The sequence below is a fragment of the Protopterus annectens genome, chromosome 6.part0 (assembly GCF_019279795.1).
Source record: "Protopterus annectens isolate FY-2018-M chromosome 6.part0, PAN1.0, whole genome shotgun sequence".
NCBI lineage: Eukaryota > Metazoa > Chordata > Ceratodontiformes > Protopteridae > Protopterus > Protopterus annectens.
In genome coordinates, this window is record NC_056737.1 from 823,837,801 (window position 1) to 823,861,806 (window position 24,006).

At 42.8% G+C, this 24,006-nt stretch overlaps 1 protein-coding gene across 1 annotated transcript in view; it reads right to left on the reverse strand.

The window, feature by feature from the left end:
* Nucleotides 1-12,545: 12,545 nt before the first annotated feature.
* TDRD9 (tudor domain containing 9) overlaps nucleotides 12,546-24,006 on the reverse strand; it is a 2,841,455-nt gene continuing 2,829,994 nt past the window's right edge. Inside the window, exon 36 of the mRNA XM_044074496.1 lies at nucleotides 12,546-13,256. Within this exon, the coding sequence (XP_043930431.1) occupies nucleotides 13,155-13,256 (102 nt within the window). The 3' untranslated portion in view covers nucleotides 12,546-13,154. The remainder of the gene's footprint in view (nucleotides 13,257-24,006) is intronic.

Genomic DNA, 24,006 nt, shown 5'->3' on the forward strand with positions numbered 1-24,006 from the left:
CGGAAACTAGCAATGGAATGTTGGCATTCGGACCAATGGTATGTCTGGATGTCACCGTTATGCCCTATGCTATGCGAGGAGCATAAGTGTGATGTACGGTGTACCTTAAAGCAATGGCCAGACATTGGGCTGCTCTGGGCAGAGAATCCCAAATGCAAGAATACTGCAACAATGATGTGGAAGGGCATAATTTTTAACTCAGAAATAGTTTTAAATTAGTTTTAACAATTTTTTTCAACAAAATTAAAACTTAATGCTGCTTTTTAAAAGTTAGTAAAATTATGTGCCAGTCAATTAAAAAAAGCTTTTTCCCAGTTTAGAAAAAGTATAGTTTCTGTCATAAAACGAACATATCTGCCTAACAATGGAAAGTGTTACCCAAATGTTGATCCTCAAAAGCCGACAAGAGAAGTGCAGCTGGAAAGTCCTGAAGGGCTTGGCATCCAAACTACTACTTTTATTCAGCTCAGTTCAAGCTGAATAATGGTTTTGCTGTGTAGAAGGTGCCCTTGAAGCTGGCTGGCGGTTGTATTCTGTGCAGGATAAAACCCATATAGCTCAGACTATTGCAACAGTGCTCTTAATAATGATCACCATAAATATCACTTAACGAAAACCACTAACAAAAACATGAATTGGGGAAGTTATACCAAGGAGATTTACTGGGGAGGTTTCTAGAGGTAAGGCATTAAAACTGATGAACACATCTGCACTGTGCAACTCTAATGGACATCTAATACACTGTATCTATATTTATTGTAGCCCATCAAGTAACATTTTGGGGAAACAGGAAGAAATCAAAGTATTTGGAGGAAACCCAAGCAAATAGGGAGATCATACAAAATTTCATACTGATTGGAGGTCAGGAGTGAATCTCAGTCTCTGATGCTTTGAGGCAGAGTTTACCACTGAACCACTATGCTGATTTTCAATTTCCTACCTCCTAAGTCTGTTACTTTGGATACATATAATAGAGAACATTTTTTAAGAACCCCTTTAATGAACTGCTTGATCACTCGTGGGTCTAAAATCTGCTCTCCAGGTGGTGACAATGGGCATAAATATCTGAAATGTGCCCCACGACCATTAAAAACTGAAGCCTAAATCATAGATCCGTAGGTGTATACTAGACCAATGGCCCTGGAGCCTTTACAAGCCTAGCCCACTGGCATCATGCTGCAGTTAGTTCCCGGTGCCTCTATCAAGTAGTGCCACTGGAGTGATCCCCAAGGTGAACTTTCTATTTCCCATCCACTCATCAAGATTACTCTTGAAAAGGGCCAGTGAGGTGCTCTGCTTGACATGTATGGGAAGTCTATTCCAGAGCATGGGCAGTCTCTGGGTTATGAACCTGTCTCTCCATCATGTTCTGTTGATTGCGGTAATGAGGTTAAGGTCCCTGCAGCGTATGTTGCAGAGGGATTGAGATTTCTTTAGGTATAACATTTCTTACAGGGCTGCGTCAGACATAGCTTTGTACGTCAAGCAGAGATAGTCTATTAATAGATGATATGAGACAGAGAAAAGCTGGAGTTTTTTGAGTCTGTCCATGCAGGGCATATGTTTAAGGCCTAGGATCTTCTTCTTCGTGAGGTACTTTTGTGGCCTTTCCAGGTGTTGCAGGTGTCTAGTGAGGTACATGCCAAATGGGGTCCAATGAGGGAACAGTAGAGAGAGATGACAACCTCTTTCTTCCTGGATGCCAAACCCTTGGTAATGAGATGTACAACACTGAAGGACTTTCTAACCACAGTGGCAATGTGGTATCATGGAGAGGTTGCTGTCAACCTGTGTCTCCACATCTTTTATTACACCTTCAGTGTTCAGTGGGCTACCATCTATGTGGTAATTCATGTGAACTGAGTTTTTTCCAAACGGGAATGACAACATTTGGCATTAAACTTAAGGCCATGGTTTTGGTCTCAGTGAGGCCTTTCTGTAGGATGTCTACATCACTTGGGGAGTTGATAATGGCTCCTGGCTTGCAATTGTCAGTGAACTTGGTCAGCCAGAGTCCCTCTGTGTTGGCCTGGACTTCTGAGAAGTAGATGCCAAACAGGAGAGGACCCAGGACCGATCATTGTGGGACTCCATTCGTGACTGGTCATCAGTCTGACTGGGAGTCTGCTACTTTCACATTGTGGATTCTGTGAGCCCCAATTTGCAACCTACCTAGTGATATAGGGCTTGATGCGTAGTTTGGTAAGTCTATCAAGAATTCCTGAGTGGGGAATGGTATCAAAGGCCTTGGCCAGATCGAGGAAGGCTGTATGAACTGCCTTGCCCTCATCCACAGCTCTCGTGACGGACTCAAAGAAGTCAACCAGGTTGAGCAGGCATGATCTACCCTTCAGAAAACCAAATTGCGTGGGATCCAGAGTTTGGAGATTCCCTATATCTTTGTTAATCAGGTCCATAATGATATGCTCCATAGCCTTACATATCAGACTAATGGGGCGATAATTCCCAGGGTCTATAGTCACTCCCCCTTTATGAAGAGGGATGACTGTAGCAGTGCGCCATTCTGTAGGGACAAAGCCTGAGGTGAGGCTGCAATTCAACAGTACACACAGGTGTGGTGCCAGTTCACTTTGTAGTTCATGTAGAATACAGCCAGATATACTGTCAGGTCCCATGGAAGCTGTATTCGTGGCCTTGGACAATGCAGCTTTAACCTATGCCGCAGTAATGCTGGGTGCCTGGCATTCTTCCGGTACTGTGATTGGTCCTTTGGGGGGGGGGGTAAAGTTGGCTCTGAATCTGTCGGCCAGTATATTGGCAATATCTGCTGGCTCAGTATAGGAGGTATCATTGTGGAGTAACTTGGAGCAAATCTGGGTATTGCTGTGGAGATTCTTGATATAACTGTAGAAGGCTTTGTGGTTGTTTTTAGTGTCTGTCACAATTCTGCCTTCATAACTAGCTTTAGAGGTTTTGATGAGGGATCTCAACTTTTTGTTGAGGCTAATAAGGGAGTTTTTCCAGTCTTGGGACTTCACCTTTTTCTGCAACAGTTTCTTCCTTCTGTTGCAGATGTAGAGTTTGTTAATGGCAGGGGACCACCGGATTGGCTCCCTTTTTTCGGAGGAGAGCATATTGGTTCTGTTGTGTATGGCTAGTTCCATGCATTTATGTACGTGTTCGTACAGCGCACTGGTTTATGATTCAGCGGTCATGCACCTATTTTCCATTTGCATGGGTGCTGTTAAGTTAGCCACCTCTGTTTTTAGGAGCCCAAAGTCACCTTTAGAGAAGTTTTTCATGGTGGTTACCTTTGCTGGTGGTATGGGTGAGATGTGGATTTCCATGGTAATTAGTTTGTGGTAGGATCTAACGAGGGAGGAATTGACTATTGGTGTGGAGCAATGGTTGCCCATGTTAGTAATAACCAGGTCATGGATGCTGCTTCCTCCAGTGGGGGTAAGAATGAGATGGTCCAGCGCATTGGAATTAATGAATTATAGGAAGCGTTGGACAAGTATATTGGTGCATGAGTGGTTTTCCCAGTTGATGGAGGTGTAGTTGAAGCTACCCAGTATGAGAGTGTTGGGTTGGACCCTAATAGTTTCCATGGTGCTTAGGAATGTGGAATGAGAGTCTTGGGACGTGGTTGGGGACCTATAACAGGCTACGACCCGAATTGCCCTCTTACCCATTGTTAGTTGTACCTGAAGCATCTCTGATGCATTATGCTGGGCTACTAGTCTGGAGGTGTGCATATCCTTTATGAATATGGAGACACCACCACCTTTGGAGCTTTGGTCCATTTTCTGGGGCCGAAAGGTGTGGAATGAGTTATAGCCTGATAGCACAGGGGTGCCTTCTGCTGCTTTACAGGTAAATAAAACTGTTTAGATAAACTACAAACAAAAGCAAGTAAATAAATTGATCAGGGTGATATCTTGTACTACTCCCGCAAGGAGAGATCATCTATTTGACAGAGTATTTGCCTGCAGAGTGGAAGGGTTATTGTTAGCTACAAATAATATCTGGAAGTTCTAGCAGGAACACAAAAACTACAGTATGAACCAGGCTATGTTCTGGAGTCATCTTTTGCTCCCACTCAAGGGGAAATCCCCTTGGCTACAAATGAAGAGTTTATTGCATTGCTGGAGACCTGAAAATCAGATATTACGCACTTGTAAGCCACTAGGTTTTGAGAATGAGATGCAAATCGGTCTTGCTCTTTTTTTCTTTAAATTGTGCAGTGCAAAGCAGAATCAGTTTAAATATCTTTCAGATGCTACATATAAAGATGCAAGTCTGAACTACAACAAACAAATACTATTTAACTCACAGGGTTTTATGTCACCTCCAACTTAGTTTTAAAGGACTGGCCTTTTAAAGAAAATAAATGCCACCAGTCTGTTTAATCATCTGTGAAGTTAAAGATGTAAAGAAAGCATCATATCTAACAGTAAGTAATCAAAGCAGAATTTTAAGAAAACCTAGTTTAAATGCTTCTGCAGAAGGGGAGATGTAGAGAAATCTGCCTTCTAACAAGGCGAAGAAATCGTTCTACCACAAACGCTCCTCTGCCTGACTGCACACCAAGATCATCATATTCTCCTAACTGATACACAGACTGACTGGGTGGGTGGCAAACTGGTCAAATTCAGAATTGTCTGCCTTCTGGATACTCCAAGCCAACGTGCATATGTTGGCTGCCACTAAAATGAGCAGGAATGTAGAGTCTGAGCTTTGACCTCCCAAATGTATGTTCTTACACAGGACGTTAGGTTCATGACTTTCTGGAACCTCTCACAGGCAGGATCAATTGACATTACAGAGACTCCAGCTCCCAGCAAATGAAGGCAAACTTCTGAGAGTAGATCAGACAAAACATCTCATACTTGTCAGTTACTTGCTGACAACTGCTTTCAGGGTTATCTGCAGCTGGTCTTCTGGATGGGGGAGCATACTGTTTCTTCCTTATGTACACATTGGCTAACACAGCTAACACCTTTGAGAATACTCTGCACACAGATGGTTCAAACAGCTGCACAAAGTACAAAAAACAGTGCCTTCTCACAGTGATCCAAATCTCCTGTGTAGACCAGAGTCACTGATGTGCCAGAAAATGTCCACGTCTAGCAAGACCAATCAGGCACCTTGTCTCAGCAAGGCTGTGACTCCAACAGCAGCCAACATCCACTACTCAGACAAGCAAGAAACCTCCACATGTTAACTGAAGCTGCTGAGGTCCACTACAGGACAGAAACTGTCCAACACCTTCAGAAATAAAAGCAGATAGGAATATTACCCTTGGCTTCATTCAGAATGAATGTGACATGCAGACCCTTTATCAAGGAGGGACATTCACAACTGTGGGCAGTACAAAGGTATCAAACTCCTGTCATTGCATGGAAGTACTGGAGAGAGTGACTGATAAATGAATACGCACAGTAGAAAGCATGATGGGGATAGGCAGTTTGGATTTAGATATTGATGCAGTACAACTGACCTGATGTTTGCAGTAGGACAGATAGCTGAGAAGAAGTTAGACATGAGGAAAGAGTCCAATTGGGCATTCCTAGACTTGGAGAAAGCATATGACAAGGTCACAAGAAAGCTGATTTGGGAAGTCCTGCAGTGGTTTGAAGTCTCAGAAACATTGGTAGAATTAGCACAGGGTATGTAAAAATACCCAATGACTCAAGTACAGTGTTTAGTCTCACTGAGAGGTTCCCAGTGAGAGTGGGTGTGCACCATGGTACAGGTCTGAACTTGCTGCTGTTCATACTGGTGATGGACTACATTAGCAAACATGTTGAAGGGGACGGATAAGTTGTATGCAGATGATGTAGTATTACAGGCAGACTCTAAACAAGAACTTTAGTGAAGGATAGGCGAATGGAATGCAAAACTGAAAGCACGTGGGATGAAACTGAGTACAGATAAGACAGTTGTAATGGCAGCAAATGGAGTTCAGGAGAAGATAACTGAGATAGAAGGGAAAGAGTGGAACAGGTTAACTACTTCAAGCATCTTGGAGGGGTGGTTGAGGAGAAGGGAATGGGGCTGATTTCTATCCCTTTCAACGCTCTGGCATACATATGCAAATTTGCATGTGTTTGACCTTGTTTTAGATCAGCAGATCCTGTTTGGGCGTCCTGCAGACTACTACAGCACCAGAAATGAGAAAGAGAGACTTTTTGTTATAACTGCAAGTACTTTTGCTAAATTTTTAAATTTTTGCTGATTTTGATCGTTTATATTATCTGCACTTCTCAGAAAGCTTAAAAAGTAGACTACTTATTTCACTGTATTTCTGCCTGTAAATTGTTTTCCAGTTGTGCACTTGCCTTGCTTTATTTAAAAAGGTTACATTTTCAAATTTCTAATTTTGCAAAGTTTTAATTGAGTTTACTGTTCTGGGCTATACACTTAAGTGCATTAGCCTTTCTGTGCTTATTTACTGTATAACTGCATTGTTTAGCCTGATTTAACCAAAAAAAAAAAAAAATTCTACTTGTTTGCTAGTTTCCCGCATTTTCTAATTAGAATAGTGCAGTTTCCAGGCTTTGCTGGTTTCAGGACTTTACTTTCAGTGTTCAGAGTTATCCATACCTTGCTGTGGTAGAGGGAGGTTCTACTGCTTACCAGTGAGAGTGGGAGCATTGTACTGCCTATCTAACACTAAAGGAGTGGTTTCCAGCTCTGAAATTCCAATTTTATTGGCCATTCAGGGCTGATTTCTATCATTTTCAACTTTCTGGCATAAATACGCGCGTTTGCATGAATTTGCGCACCGCGGGGCTAAGGTTAAACTATTCCCGGTGCCAGAAAGTCTACTCTTCAAATTTTCCCTTAGAACTCGCTAGTTTATCAGCAGTACCATTAAAATCTGTATACCTGTGACTAGCACTTGCTCTAAAATTCGCTAAAAAGCACTAGGAAGCCTTAATTTGTTACAAGCACTCACCTCTCCTTGGTAATGAGGAGAAAATAGTTGTAGGCACTAGACAGCCTACAACTGCAAGTACCTTGCCAAAAAGTAAGGGAAAACAGCTCTTGTACTACATAAAGAAAGCACCTAACCAGGCATGTCCAAGGGTCAGCTTCTGGTAAGTTCTCCTGTCCACCTGGTGAATCTGGGCATACTGGGGCAATGCAGCAATTGCCTCATGTACACAGACAGCCCTCTCCTCCTACCACCAAACACTACAACCTGTGAGAGATGCACTTACATAGCCAAACTGGAAGCAAAGCTCTCTCCAGCCAAGATTGTGCTAGACAGGCAACAGGAGAAGGTTAACACCCACACAACACATAGTCCACCAAAACCCACACATAGCTACACAAAACCCACATATGCTCTTAACATTAACCTGCTCAAGAAACAAGGACCTCCGAAGCTGAAACGCAAACACCACCACCTCCAAACACAACTAAAGCGTTGCATAGCTCACAACACCAGTGTGCCACCCAACAGCAGCCCCTAAGGCAAGACAACATACCCAAAACTTTAGTCATAGGTTACTCTACAGTCAGGCACACTGATGTCCCACTCAGGCTGAACATGGAAAAAAATTACAGTTGGTTGCCTGTCGGGTGCCAGGTTCCGCCACATAACACATGCACTCAAGTCACTCCACAACAGGTACAAATATGACTCTGTCACTGTCCATATTGGAGTGAATGACTTGAGACGTACCTCCCTGGACTACATGAAGAGAGACATGGAAGAGCTCTCGGATCATGTAGCCCAGGCAGGTATGACCCTAGCACTGAGTAGTATCCTGCCATCGCCCAGAATGATACCACAGTATAAGGACAAAATGATTGACTTCAATAATTGGCGAAGCTTCTGGTGTCATTCAAAGGGGATCCAGTATCTGTCTGGCTGGGACGACATGATCGACAAACCACTATGTTTTGCAAGAGATGGTTTGCACCTGTTGCCTCTGGGGTTCAGGTTACTGGCTAAGGCTCTTGCCACTCCTATAGTGCCTTTTTTAGGCAAGGTTCAAAAGACAAAACTACCACCATAACGGGTACAAGCAAGCAAAATCTGAAGGTAATGCTACTCAATGCTAAAAGTCTAAACCTCAAGATGCACTCTTTCGAGGCTCTCCTAAAAGTGGAGAACATCGATATCTGTGCAGTCACTGAGACCTGGTTCAAAACTTCAGAGAGCACCCCTGCAATACCAGGCTACAACTCATGCCACACTTTTCGGCCACCAAACCAGGACCGAAACAATAAAGGTGGAGTATCCATATTCACCAAGGATATTCACACCTCCAGGCTGGTTGCCCAACACAATGCATCTGCAATTCTCCAGGTGCAACTAACATTACGTAAGACTGCAATACAAATTGTAGCTTGCTGCAGATCCCCCACCATGCCCCAAGATTCTCACTACACCTTTCTAAACATGGTGGAAAATATTAAGATACAACCAAACACCCAAAGACTGAGTGATTTCAACTACCCTGCCATTAACTCGGAAAACTACTCCTGTACCAGCACCTTTGCTCAACGGTTCTTGGAATTCATAAATTCCAATGCCCTAGAGCAACTAATTCATAGTCCCACCATGGGTACCAATATTCTAGACCTGGTCATTACCAACATGGGAAATCGATGCTCCACACCAGTGGTCACCACCTCAGTCAGATCAGACCATAAGCTAATCACCCTTGACATCCACATCCCACCTCCACCCCCATTTATGGAAACCTCTGTAAAAAAACTTCTCCAAAGCCAACTTCATGCTTCTCAAGTCAGAAGTAACAAACTTTATGATGCCCATGCAGATGGGAACTGGAAGTTCAACTGCTGAATCTTACCCTAAGGTGCTGTATTGAGCACATTCACTCGTGCATGGACAGAGCCATCCCAAATACAAGTGGTGTACCGCAGGGTTCTGTCCTGGGACCACTCTGGTTTGGAATCTACTTCTCTGAAGTACAGGCCAACACTAAGGGACTCTGGCTTACAAAGTTTGCAGATGACTGCAAGCTGGGAGCCATTACTGAATGCCCAAATGACGTGGATATACTACAAAAGGGCCTTACAGAAACAGATGCCTGGTGCCAGAGCCATGGGCTCAAGCTAAAAAATGTATAGTTGTCCCCTTTGGAAAAAAACACGTACCTGTGAACTACCACATAGGTGGCAGTACACTAAACACCGAAAGTGTGATAAGAGACTTACGGACACAGGTGGACAGTGGTCTCACCTTTGATAATCACATAGCCACAACAGTTAGAAAATCCTTCTACATGGCACACCTCATCACTAAGGGCTTTGCATCCAGAAAAAAGGAGGTCACTGTCCCTCTGTACTCATCCCTCATTAGACCCATTATAGAATACAATGCCCTGTTTGGTATGTACCTCACAAGACATCTGCAACAACTAGAAAGGCCGCAGAAATACCTCACAAAAAGAATCACAGGCCTAAAGCAAATGCCTTATGCAGCAAAAAACTCCAGCTATACTCTGTCGCATATCGCCTACTCAGAGGCGATCTCTAACATACAAGGCCATGCCAAACCCAGAGTTGTTGGACATGCTAAACTTAAATAAATCCCAATCCCTCCGAGCCATGCGCTCCAGGGATCTTAACCTTGTCATCACGATGAATAGAACATGCTGGAGGGATAGGTTCCTGACCCAGACACTTCACATACTCTGGAATAGGCTGCCTATACATGTCAGGCAGAGCGCCTCAATGGCTCTCTTCAAGAGGAACCTTGACGATTGGATGGGAGATAGGAAAATCACCACGGGGATCACATCAGTAGCCATGTTAGACAGGGGTTCAGGAAAGTAAATATTTGTGGAAAGCAATAGCCAGGGAATTGTTATGGCTAGGCTTGTATAGGCCCTAGAGCCGATAGCCTAGTACCTACCTATGAATGAAGGGGTCAAAGCTAGAATCAGAGGGGCTGCAGCCAATTGGCACAGAATATCAGGTGTAGTACATGACAGAAGAATGCCAAAGAAACTGAACAGTAAGGTGTATAAAAAAAACAGTGGCTTGATTGGCCTGACCAGTACTAGTGTATGGTATGGAAACTTGGGTAGTAAAGGCAGAGAGTTGAGAAAGTTAGAGATGATGGAGATGAAGTGTCTGAGAAGGGTGGCAGGATACACACCATGGGATAGACGAAGAAATGAGGACATAAGAGCAGAAGGCAAAGTAGCATCACTTACAGAAAATGTCAAAGAGAACAGATTATGGTGGTTCAGACGTGCAGTAAAGCAGCAAGACAATCTGATGAAGATGATTTGGGACAGAAAGGATAAATGCAAGAGGAAACAAGGGCATGCAGTAGAGAGGTGGATGGACTGTGAGAGAGAAAATTTGCAACAGTCAGGAATGAGTGTCGAAGAAGGCAGGAGAGTGATACTGACTAGACCCAGATGGTGACAGTTGAAAACACCCCAACCGCATTTAGAAAATGGGAAAAAGAGGATTGAAGATGATGATGTATATCTCTCCTTATCCCAGTAGCTCTTCATGGACAGCTTAGACAATGAAGGAGGTGTTTCAGGAGGAGAAACTCAAAGCTCTAAATCATGATGGACCATGAACATGTTTAGAACTCACTGGTCTTTGGTGATGGCCCACCAAGGCAAATTTGGAGAACCTTACATCTATCAGACAGCTCTCAACGCTAGTTGATATTGCAACTGCAAAGTAGGTGCAGTCATCCGCTTGGTCAATTTGGTCAGCAGTAGAGGAAGGCAAAATGGATGCTTTTTACAAATCTGTGGATTATAACTGCAATCCTTACAATGTGTAAATTTTTACTTGTGAATTTAGAGGAATATATGATGATTCTGAGGCTGCAGTGTCTTGGAGAATTCCCAATTTTCTTAAGCAAACAGACCACAAACTTAGTATATACAGTTTGTTGGAGTGTTTTGATGCAGGGAAGCAAAGCCCCCTATAAAACGCTTCTTCTCCATTTAAGCAAGAATAAGAATTCAGTGTTACAGACAGCAATTTATTGTGCAATACTTACAATATTATGGTCCACTGTTGTGATTCTGAGTATTACGACAGGAAGCTGGCAAGAAATGGTGAGACTTGAATATTTTTCTTGATCTGCATGCAAGAAAGCTTTTATTTGAGGAGGGGAAGCTGAGTAGCTCGGGATGAAAAAAGGCAAGAGGTACTGAATAAGGCTCCCAGTTTGCTTACAGTAAAGAAGACCTGTTTTCTCTTCAAAAGATCATTCAATTTACTATGTGAAGGCTGTTTTCTCTTCAAAAGATCATCCAACTTATTATGTGAAGGCTGGCTGGAAAGACATGCATAGACTTGCATAAAGAAGAAGGGTCTGGGCTTCTCAAGGTACTCTGACAGAAACATGGGATAGCTCAGATGAGTCCTGCATGACAAAACTTGACTCTTTCAACTGCAATCATTCTCTTGACAGCAGTGAAGATCAGGGAGCACTTATGGCAGTACAAAATGTCCTTCTCCTCTCCCAAGCAGTAGAAACATGAGTCTTGGATCCTTCTTGGGCAACTACACAGACATTTGGTAGGCCTTGCAGTCTGAACTGCATGTGTGAAAAGAACAGAAAAGGCTCATGAGTTGCAAGAGTTTTCATAGTGCACAATGCAACAATCTCATGAGCAGGTGTAGACTGATTAAACCTCCAAACACAGAAGCATCTGAAAAAATATACTTAAATGGAAGGAAACAGTGAATGGACCAAATGTAAGCCTAACAAGGAAGAACCCTGATGTTAGATAAGATTGATTCTGAAGCACTAATATAAAAAACTGATATTCATTCAATTTCTTATGTTTGCCTTATCTTATTCGGGGTCAGAGAGCAGCCAGAACCTATCTGGTACTCAACTTGTGTAAGACAAGCAAAAAATCCTTGATGAGACACAAGTTAACTGTAGGAATTTATACGCCATGTGCACATCTTTGGGCAATTCAAAGAACCACCAATTTACCCAACAGCATATCATTGGAACAGGGAAGGAAACCAGAGTCAATTAAACACAGACAGTACCTGCAGATTCCAAAACGGCAAACTGAACCAGAGAGCCAAGCACTCTGAGCTAGCAATGCTAACTCCTGTACCTCTGTGCTGCCCCCTAAGTTAAGAGAACTGGAATTATGTTTCAGCAGTATGCATCAATAAAGTAATGCAATTTGAACCAATATAACAGCAGTGGGGGGGGGGGGGTGTGGTAATGATTGCTTACTACAGATGAACTCTTTAGGATCTTTAAACAATTTTATGTTATAGAAAACTAAGTAAATTACAATTGTGATATCCACAAAGATAAAAACTATAAAAACATGAAAGGTTCTTATGTCATTGTGTAAAAAAAAAAAAGCCCGTGCTTTATCTTAACTTATTAAATTCAGGCATCACAAACTAGGTCCACAACACCGCTGAATCAAATGACTTAACTCTAAATCCCAGTATTCACTGGCCAACCCTGACCATGAATGGCCTGGTTAAGAAACTTAAAAGAAATGAAACATTAAAAAAGCTGTAGCTGACAGGAGAGTAAATGTATTCCAACACCACCCACAGAAAAATTAAAAATCAGAGTAGTCAGTGGTCAAAAAGATTTATTAGAAACATAACTTTCTCACAATACAAAAAATAAAGCCTCTTATGCTCAGTACAAACTACTATCTATTCAGTCTATTTCAGTTTGTACATGGGTAGATATCAATAAAACATTCAAAACAAAATCAACGAAAAGATCCTAATAATTTAACAATTTTGAAAGAGCTTTTTGTATTTTTCAAAGTAACTGAAATATCTTCCCTAATCTTACTTTGCATGCACATAACTAAAGTCCTAAGATAACATTTTGTCAAAAGTAGGCAAACACTCGCTGTTGAAAAAAAACTTTAACATATGCATTGAACTAGTATATTTTGCAAAGTAACCAATGAAAACTGGTCATCAAATAGAGTAAATTCACTTATCAAATCTGAATGAAAATGGGAATGAAACATACGTACTTACATATTAACACTAGTTAAGAATAATTACATTTTAAATAAATGGACAACAAACAGCAATGATAGTGTTAAGTACCTAAACATTACAAATTATGCCACAAAACAGTGTACCTTTTATATTTGAAAAAAAATAAATTATTTTCCTTTACATTATTTTACTGTCATAATTTTGAAAACTCCCTCTCAGTCTTAAGGATTTAGCAAAATAAGCTTATGCAACTCATAAAGGACATTCTTTTCTCCAAGTTCCTCCTCCTGACAAGACTGGCTGACAAGATAACTAGGCTCAACCTATTAGGAGAAAAAAAATCATTACATTACAAAAAGCACCAGTGTGATAACATTGCTCATAAAGGGAAAACTGCAATAATGCTTAAGAAGTTTGGTTACATTAACTTATAACTGATAAACACTTCATGTAGAAGCAGACATACAAAGACTAGCATTCACACAATAACCTCTATAACTTCTATATTATCTGAAAAAACAACAACAAAAAAAACCCAGGTCTTTTTCTTTGTAACACATCCACCACTGGTGATCTTTACTGTATGCCCTTCCAGTTGCTGTCTTCAGTCATGAGGTGGGCCTTTTAGCTGGTCATTATAAAAGACAAAAGGCAACACCTTCCTTGCCCAGTAGGTCAAAGTTTGAAGTGCTGGGCATCTATGACAGTTGCTGACATTGTGCACTGGCCATAAAAAGAAAGGCCACTCCTGCTGACCTGACAGTGAACTTGAGGATAGCAGAAAACACTTGGTTGATCTACATTTTGATGCATCAAGCATCAACTTTCCACCGATACATGTTAGTAGAATCAAAACTTGTAAGTAGCTACAGACAACTGGGAAATATTTGAGGTGTATACATTTTTCCCTGGCAGGGGAACACCAGTTTAGGCTAAAGGAGGGAATATAGTCACCAAATTAGGGAACTCTCGATTTTAAGATAAATGCTGCAACAGTTCCTTATTAGAAAAGTAGCACCTGTAACTGTAACCCCCCCCCCCAAAAAAAAATAATCATTGCAGATTTCTTCAAAGGAAGTAAAACCCTTGCACTCCTTGATTAAGAAGGATGCATCCTGTGTGCCCACATCCATGCTAAGGATGCATCCTGCGTACCCACATCCATCCTACTAACATATTTGGCACGGAGACTGTTGCATGTTGAAGGAAGGGGTGGAAAACACTGAGGTAGTGAAAGTTAGGACACCCCATTATTTCCAGTTTCTTTCCTACTATTCATCTAGAGTGCTCATAATTCTGAAAAGGATCCCACCACAGCATAACACAAAATGGATGCAACCAAGATCCCTTGATGTAAGAATTCTGGTAATGCGACTGGTTCATAGGCAGATTATCTCCAGCTAAAAAAAATCCTGAGCATAATTTGAATCTAAAAACTCTAAAAACAAAAGCCAAAAAATATAAATATCTTGTGAACAGTAAATGCCATTTAAACAGTACACCAGCAATGTTGTTCATTTACAAAAAGAGTAAGCACATTCAAAGCCCTTATATCAATACAGAAATATATTGAAAAAAACATCAAACTTACATTTTCTAAAAACCTTAACAAATGTTCATATCCTGGAAACCATACAGCTTAGACTGACAGTATTACCAGCACTTCATTGACCGAGACCTTAAGCCTTTATATGAGGCAAAGCATTTCCTTTCTGGCTGCTTGCTTCTTTTGAAACAGTAACACAAATATGAAATAGAATACATGTTGTTGTCTTTCGTTTTTTTCCCAGTGAGGGGTCGCCACAGCGGAACTCCAGTCCGCTAATGATTGGCAGTAGATTTTCATGAGCACCGAGGTGCCAGCTCGACGTTCAACCTTCAACGACGGCATGCCCATTTTACGTATGTCTTTCGAACGCCCACCCAACCGCGGGGAGGACATGCAGACTCCACACAGAAGGCACTCCCCGCACTCCACCCGAGAATTGAATGGAAGAACCTCTTGCTGTGAGGCAACAACGCTACCGCTGCACCACATTAGTCATAATTTACAATGCAAACAACACTCAGTATCTCTCAAGCTGTGCAGCTTTATACCAGATCCATGGTGGCGGCCAGTGAGGAGACTAAGGACCCTGGTGCAGCATCATACAGCTGATGGGAAGCGTTTTTCATCATGCCTTAACTTTTCCCCACTTATAATCACCTGCTGGGCATCCAGGGGTGGATGTGCAATGAGCTCATGCTGGTGTTCTGTTCCACCTCTATGGAAATTTGGACAAGGTCTCCTGTATTTTTCCTTAAGGACAATACCTCCTACACATGCATCCCCAGCCCCCATCAGGGATCTGCCATGAAGTGTGGCCAACAGTGCATTCCCCTGCAGGATGGGTATGACTATCCTTCCCTGCCAGTGCCACATAATGTCCAAGGCACTCAGGCAAATCTGGGTCGCTGGAGCCTCAGTCAGGACATTTTCCTTATATGTCATGAGGATGGCTATCTCTCAGGTTCTATTTACAGTGGAAGTATCAGTTACTGTTTTTTTGTCAGAATCCGATGTTTCAGCTGATACCATGCAACACTTTGTAAATCACATGGATATAGCAATATTAATTAAAATATATAAATACAGCAATCATGATGAGCAGCTTGTTAATATATCCAGTGCAGTACATTATACATAAACATTGGAAGTATCTCCCACAATTACATTTCACACTACTCACTTCATTAACAATAAGATCCTCACTCAGTTATGAAATATTACTGTAAATAAAGTACCTATAAAAAGTGAAACAATGGTTAATATTAGCATTGCAGTACATCACAGACAAGCAATCTTAATGTCAATGTGTTTTGCTCAGCCTGACTTTTGACATGTTGCATATTAATTGGTAAGTCACATGATTAAGAAAATCAACTTCAAACACAAAAGGATCTATGGATATCAAGTGAAACTACAACATAAGTTGCTCTAGATATGCATAATGGAAGGTATGCACAACCTTTGTATGGGGTACTAATGTCATCTGCACTTACCAAGGCGCATTTACATTTTAACCACTGCTTCCTAAAGCAGCTGATGGTTGAGGCCTCAGTATACGAGTGGTACCGCACATGCCAAGCTCCAACTGTAATATGCACTGCTTCGAATGCATAACCCCCCCCCCCAAAGTCCTACTGCTGCTGATGCACCAGTCCTATACTGAGCAGTACAATGACAAGCCTAGCTATCTCCTTCCCACATGATAGTGAACCAATTTCAGCTGCTCTCTGCCATCATAACTTCACCTGGTTTCTCCAGTGCCTCAGTTATTAAAAAAACTTGGGCTTCATCCTTTTAAGCTACAGAACTGGGCAGCTGTTTCACTGGTTGGAGACAAGCTAAAACGGCCAACAAAGGAATCAATGTTGGTGAGGCCAAATTGTGTTAAGGAAAGAAAGCAAGGTATTAACTTTCGTCATAAGTAGCCCAAATGGCAAAGTTTCCATTCACAGGAATACATACTTTGAGATGTCAGCTTAGAGGGAGTGAAAAGAAGGATTAGGCAGACTCTTACTACAACTCATAGGTTGGTACTAGGCTATCAGCCCTAGGGCCTATACAAGCCTAGCCATAACATTTCCCTGGCTATTTCTTCCCACACTATTTACTTCCCTGGACCCCTGTCTAGCAGGGCAACTGACGTGATCCCCGGGGTGAATTTCCTTTCTCCCATCCAATCGTCAAGGTTCCTTTTTGAAGAGGGCCAAAGAGGCACTCTGCTTGACCTGTATGGGCAATCTATTCCAGAGTCTGGGGAGTCTCTGGGTCAAGAACCTATCCCTCCAGCATGTTTTGTTTATTGTGATGACAAGGTTTAGATCCCCGGAGCGTGTAGCTCTGAGGGATTGGGATTTCTTTAAGTGTAGCATGTCCCAACAGCTCTGGGTTTGACATGGCCTCTGAGTAGACGATATGCAACAGAGTATAGCTGGAGTTTTTTACGGCGGTCAGCGTAGAGCATCTGCTTTAGGCCTGTGATTCTTTTAGTGAGGTATTTCTGTGGCCTTTCCAGTTGTTGCAGATGTCTTGAGAGGTACATACCAAACGGGGCGTTGTATTCTATAATGGGTCTAATGAGGGATGAGTACAGTGGGACAATGACCTCCTTTTTTCTGGATGAAAAGCCCTTAGTGGTGAGGTGTGCCACATAGAAGGATTTCCTGACTGTTGTGGCGATGTGGAAATCCTTCTATGTGGCACACCTTATCATCTGGATCCTCAAGCACATCTTTACAAGTTCTGAATTCTATCACACAGGAGTTTTCTTACGGGCACCTCCCTCCTTCGAGTGACATGTCACCATCAGAGTCGATGGAAGACCCTAGGAAACTCCATCCTTCTCCTCCTCAGTTCGCACCTATAAGGCTAGAAAGACCCGAAGAGGAAACATGTGGAGAGAAAATTTGCCAACAACTCTTAACTCTTCTTGTTGCTGGGGGTGTGGCAGTAGGCTCATTGACAAGAGATTTCCTTGCACATCAGAAGGGATCAGAAAGTTCTGATGTGTCATTAGAAAACACTCATAACTGCACTTATGAAGCTAGCACTGTAACTGGACAGAATAGTCAACTTATCATGTATAGTAAATTTGTAAGTTTAACTCAGGTAGCTAGTTCCCACATATATATTGGGCACAAATTATCCTGCAGTAAACCACAACGGTTGTTATGCATTTTATGTAATGAGGCCCGACTGGACCACAGACAGGATTAAGCATCTTTGAATAGCAAAAGAAATGCAATGTGGTAAATTAAGCAGTGTGCTTACAGATAACCCTATATGGCCTAACTTGAGCAAAACCAACCTAATATATCCACTGCCAGACTCAAACAGTACCAGCAACATTTAATGTTCATGCTCAATCCTCAGGTCCAACATACTGAAGACAGTCTGTATCCTATCCTACTTGCTATACCTGGGAAATACAGGGAGACCTTGACTCAAGGACTGGCAGTCCATTACAGGGCTAACCATTCAAAACTAGATTTAATGGATACACTTCCTAAAGTCAATAAGATCTAGAATGGGGTGAAAACTGTCTGCTTTACTTAAGTCAAGAAAAAGGCAAGAGTTAAAAACTGCCTTACTTCTGAGACTGGAGCAGCCTTTTTTGAAGGTGAACTATCAAATCATCCTAAGAAAGAAAGAAAAAAAAAAGAGAGACCTTCTTACTATACTTGCTGACATATAACAAGGACAGCCCCTTCAAATATCCTTGATGCCTTGTTTGGAGTTATCTTGTCCATCTATCACAATTTGGTCATATTTCTCTGTAAGATCCTACTTTAGGGGATGTCCACACACCTGTACTGACACATGCCAAGATGTAACGCACTAGCTGCGTAAGACTACATACCCCCCAACCATGCCACTTTGCCCCATGTCATTAGCAAGCTTTCTTAGAAATCAAGAAGTAACAAAGAAGTTGCTAAGTACTAAGCAAGAATACACTTCCCTGACTTACAGGGAAAGATCCACCAAAGGGAGATCATTTCCTATACTGACAGATATAACAGATAAGTTTTTACTGTATGAATGACTGAGGACACACCCTGAGAAGTCCTTGGTTGGGCTGACTCCCATGCAGCAACCACCAGTGTGGAAGGAGTTGGAGGGTCCCACAAACACAGAGCTCAAATAGCTCAGCTCTTAAATGCAGACCAACTCTGAGTCCAAGCCAAGCACAGCAACACTTAGTGAAGGCTGAACTGAAGACCATGTAACCAAGACAAAAATAAAACAAACAATAGGCTACTAGCCCAAAGAAATTTTATTGTATAAAATTTTAGCGCCTTGGCCCAACAGCCTTCAAGAAGTAACAAACCATATAAAACATCCCCATATGTATCAAACACTAATCAGTCAAGCAATAAAACAATTAGATCAAATATTTCCAATTAATCTCACAGTTTAGACCATGAGGTACCATATTTCAACATAACAATAGATTCTTTAAAAAGAAGTTTATCTTTCAGCACAGAACTGCCTCCTAATTTGTCAAGAATTTTCCTTTGTAACAATGTAAAATCATTATTATGATAGTCCTTAAAATGAATACGAATAGAACTTCCCTATTTTTTGCTTCTTGATATCCCTAACATGTTCCTGCAGCCTAGTCCTAATCATTCTTGGCATAAATGTCTGCAAGGAAAATTTTTTGAAGTTAATGAAAACATTAACTCTCCCTAGTGGAGTGTTTTTTCTGCAAAACTTATCAAACTGTGGTTAGCATACTAACAATTCGGGTCTACTTTGTTTTATTAAAAGCTCATTTCACTGAATTTCAATTCACCCTGACCAAATCGCTGAAAGCTCAAATTACTGAAAACTCATTTCAACAATTCTCATTTCACTGAAGTGAAGTACTGGCACTGTGTAGAGTACTGTAAGGCAAGTAAAAGGTATATGCCCTTTTCCCCACTGTAGTGTGATCCTGGAGTTAGTATATATATAGCTGGGGGTGTGGGGGTGTGAAGGGCACAGTACCCCCAAATTGGGGGATGTGGGGGACATAGCCCCCCACTTAGTTTGGGTATAGTCTTTTGGAAGGACTTAGTCACTGGTGTTGTAAGCATGCATGTCTATGGTTTAAAAATAGAAGTTATGTTCTTACCATAACGTTCCATGTTAGTTGTCTTCTTCTCGCCTTCTTTCTTGCTGGATGGGTTCGGAGCCGACCTCGGCTCCGACTCGGCCACTCTAAAAGCTCGAGAGTTGGTTCCACCGGCTCGAGGCTCCCCTTATATCCCACAATGCTAGGCGGTAATACCTCAGATCTCATTTGTAAGCTAGGCCCAGCCAAAAGAATTCCAGAAATACTGGAAATGGGAAAACCCACCTCTATAAAATGACAGAAGGAAGGTGACCTATAACCTGATGAAGGAATATATACATAGTATAGTATATACATATATACAATAGAGGTGGTAGGAAGAAAGGTCACAATCAAACTCCTCTAGGTCTGTCCAGGCTAGGGGGAAGGAGGGTGGGACGCAAGAAAGAAGGCGAGAAGAAGACAACTAACATGGAACGTTATGGTAAGAACATAACTTCTATACGTTAAGTTGTCCATCTCGCCTTCATTCTTGCTGGATGGGACCGCGTCCCTAGCACCTTGTCCCGGGTGGCCTAACGGAACAGACTCTTGAGTACAATGGAACCAAAGTAGCTCTATGTCTAGAAGTTAATCCAACTTATAATGAGAAATGAAAGTGTGAGGAGTAGCCCATGTAGCTGCTGCACAAATCGTATCAATAGGCAGCCTGTCTTGGAAAGCTATAGAAGTAGCCAAAGCTCTAGTTGAATGAGCCTTAGGTCTGTTAGGCAACTTTTGGTGTCTAATCTCATATACAAAGGAAATCAAGGATGTAAGCCATCTGGAGAGTGATACTTTCGAAACTGGAAGTCCCTTTCTGCCTTCTGCATAAAAGACAAACAATTGGTCAGTTTTTCTGGTGTGTTTGGTCCTATCCAAATAATACCTTAATTGTCGATGAACATCTAGCCAATGTAATTTTTGTTCAGACCTGTTAGAATAGTTAGGAAAAAACACAGGAAGGTCAATGTTTTGATTTAGATTTGCTGCAGAGGCTACTTTAGGTAAAAAGGATGGATTGGTCCGTAAGGATACCTTATCCTTATGAAACAAAAGATATGGTGGTCGACTGCAGAGTGCATGAAGCTCTGAGACCCTTCTAGCCGAAGTAATGGCTACCAGAAAGAGTGTCTTCCAGGATAGCAATTTCATTGAACAGGAAGCTGCAGGTTCAAAAGGGGGAAGAATCAATGATGTAAGAACTAAGTTAAGGTCCCAAGAAAAAGGAGGATTTCTTATAGGAGGCTTGAGAAGAAAAACTCCCTTCAAGAAAGCTTTGCAAAGCTTGTGAGACATGATGGCAGAATCCGAGATGCCCACATGAAAGTTAGATATGGCTGCCAATTGAACCTTAAGAGTAGAAGACGACGAACCTGCGTGGAATAGTTCGGCTAAAAAATCAAGGACCGATTGAATGGGAGCAGTGAAAGGATCCATGTCCCTTCCATGAGCCCAAAAGGAGAAACGCTTCCACTTACTAAGATAAATCTTCAGAGTGGAGGATTTATGGGAAGCTATTAAAATATCTCGAACTGAGTGAGATATTAGCGGAAGCCTGGCTAGGGTTGGAATTGGAGGAACCAAGCAGTGAGGTTCAGGGAGGGAAGGGAGCGATGCAACTGACCCGACTGATGGGTCAAAAGATCTGGAACTAGGTCCAGATGCCAGGGTTGCTCCAACAGAAAATGGTGTAGAAAGGGGAACCAAACCTGTCCAGGCCAGTAAGGGGAAATGAGGATCAAGGAAGCTTTCTGAGCGATGGCTTTCTGTATCACTTGAGAAATTAGTGGGAAGGGAGGAAATGCGTACAGAAGTCCCCGGGGCCAAATCTGGACTAGAGTGTCTCTGCTGGGATGGCCTGGTAGAGGAAGGAGGGTGAAATAATCTCTGCACTTGGTGTTTTGGGGAGTAGCAAAAAGGTCGCAGCAAGGCTGGCCCCACTTCAGAAAAATTTTTTTCAATACTGAATTTTTCAGAGACCACTCGTGAGGCATGAGAATAGCTCTGCTCAATTTGTCCGCAATAACATTGGACTTCCCGGGGATGTGCGTTGCAATCAGAAACCACTGAGAAGAAATCGCCCATTGCCACAGTCTGAGTGCCTCTCGACATAGGGGGTAGGATCTGGTTCCGCCTTGTTTGTTGATATACCACACTACAGACATGTTGTCCGTCTGTATTGCTATCGTTCCCACCGGAAGAGAGTCTTGAAGGGCTTGCAACGCTAAAAGCACTGCTCTCATCTCTAGAACATTTATATGCAAGTGGCGTTCGTGAGGTTGCCATATGCCCTGGACTGTCCTTCCCTGATAATGCCCCCCCCACCCGATCAGGGAGGCGTCCGTCGTCAGAGTAGCAACCGGAGGGGGAGGGACAAAGGGTCTTCCTAAGAAGAGCTGTGGGGAAGAAATCCACCAAAGAAGATGATTCCTGCATGCTTGGGTTATCACAATGGTGTGGGACATCGGAAGTTGTTGGTATGACCATTGTGTGAAGAGCATCCATTGTAAGATTCTCATGTGAAATCTGGCTAATAGAAGTAGAGTGATAGCAGCTGCCATTATTCCCAGTACTTTCAGGACCAATCTGACTTTGATCTTGTTGCTGTGGAAAAGAAGAGTGACCAGTTTGTGTATGTCTGCGATCCTTTGATCTGTGAGTCTCGCTGACATGCTGACTGTGTCTAGATTTGCGCCTATGAAGGTAATAGCACGACAAGGCAACAAAACAGACTTTTCACAATTTATTGAGATACCTAGCTTTCAAAAGATGCGAAAAGTGTAGTCTCTGGCAAGTAGCAGAAGATGCTTGGTGGGAGCTGTAAGGAGCCAGTCGTCTAGGTATGGAAACACCTGGAATCCTTGGTGTCTCAGATGAGAGGCAACCACTGCCATGCATTTGGTAAACACCCGGGGGGCTGTGGTGAGTCCAAAGGACAGGGCCCTGAATTGAAAGTGACTGGTTCCCAGCCTGAAGCGGAGGAATCTCCTGGAGCGTCTGTTCATTTTTATGTGATAGTATGCATCCTGGAGGTCTATAGAGCACATCCAGTCTTCCTTCCCCAGTAGGGGTAGGATGGATTGCAGCGTGACCATCCGAAACCTTGTTTTCTTGACAGACTTGTTCAAGATACTGAGATCCAAGATGGGCCTCCAGTCCCCTGTTTTCTTTGGAACCAAAAAGAATTTGGAGTAGATTCCGGATCCTTGCTGGTCTGCTGGAACTGGTTGAATGTCTCTTTTTGCAAGCAACTTTGATATTTCCAACGCTGCTTGTTCCCTTTGAGTGGGTGGAACATCTGGAAGGGACTTTTTTGATTGGGTAGGAGTGCGAAAGAATGGAATGGAATAGCCTTCGGAAATGATGGACTGTACCCACTTGTCTTGAGTTAGAGAACGCCAGGCTTCTGGGTACAGTGATAGTCTTCCCCCGACTGCCTCCAAAGGTGGACAGCCGGGCAACACCTCAGGGATGCTGAAAGGGCTTATCGGAAAAAGTTTCTCGATTGCCCTGGTTCTGCGGACCCCCCCTGCCTCTAGGGCGGCGTCTACCATTATTGTTCCCCCCTCTGCCTCTAGAGGGGAACCGACTCTGTGCGTCAGGCAAAGCCCCTTGAGATTGCTTACGGAACCACATCTTTCCACTTTTCTGGCCCTTGGGGTAAGGCCTAGAAGGAGTAGAAAAACGGACTCCGACGGCAGAAAGAGTTTTGCCATCAGTCTCACACCTTGTCAAGGTTTCTTTCACTTGAGGACCAAAAAGGGACGATCCGTCAAACGGGGAATTAGTGAAAGACGTCTTAAAGGGGTCCGCAAAATTGCATAGCCGCATCCAGGCATGCCGGCGCAAGGCCACACCTGTACCTGCGGCTCTGCTCGCTCCATCAGCCGCATATGAAAGGAGGCGCATGGAGGAGTTAGCTTTAGAATTTAGGGTAGCCAGCTGAGCGTTCATCTTGTCCTGAAAACCCGCAGCTGTAGGATCGTTTAACATCTCACTAGCTTCCTTGATCAAGTCTCTTTGAAGACGAGTGAAATGACAGAGGTAGTTCAGCGAACGCATTGAAAAGGTCGCTGACGAAAACATCCGCTTCCCGTACCTGTCCATAGACCTAGATTCCTTGTTAGGGGGATGGACAGGTACTGAAGGATCAGCTAGTTCCTTCTTAGTGGCAGCAGCTACCACCATAGCATCCACAGAAACTCCCTTAGTCAGAAATTGCTTGTCTGCTGGTGCTGTAATAAACTTTGAAGGTCTCCTGGGGGTGGGGTCCACAGAGTCAGGAGCCGTCCGAGCCTTTTTTGCTACCACCTGCATAAGGGGGTCAAAGGGGGGGGGACACCCAGGAGGTGGAAGGGCAAGAGCCAAACGCCTCAAGATACACAGATTCATCCTCCGAAGGGTTAAGGGCTGGCCAATTTCCCCTCTG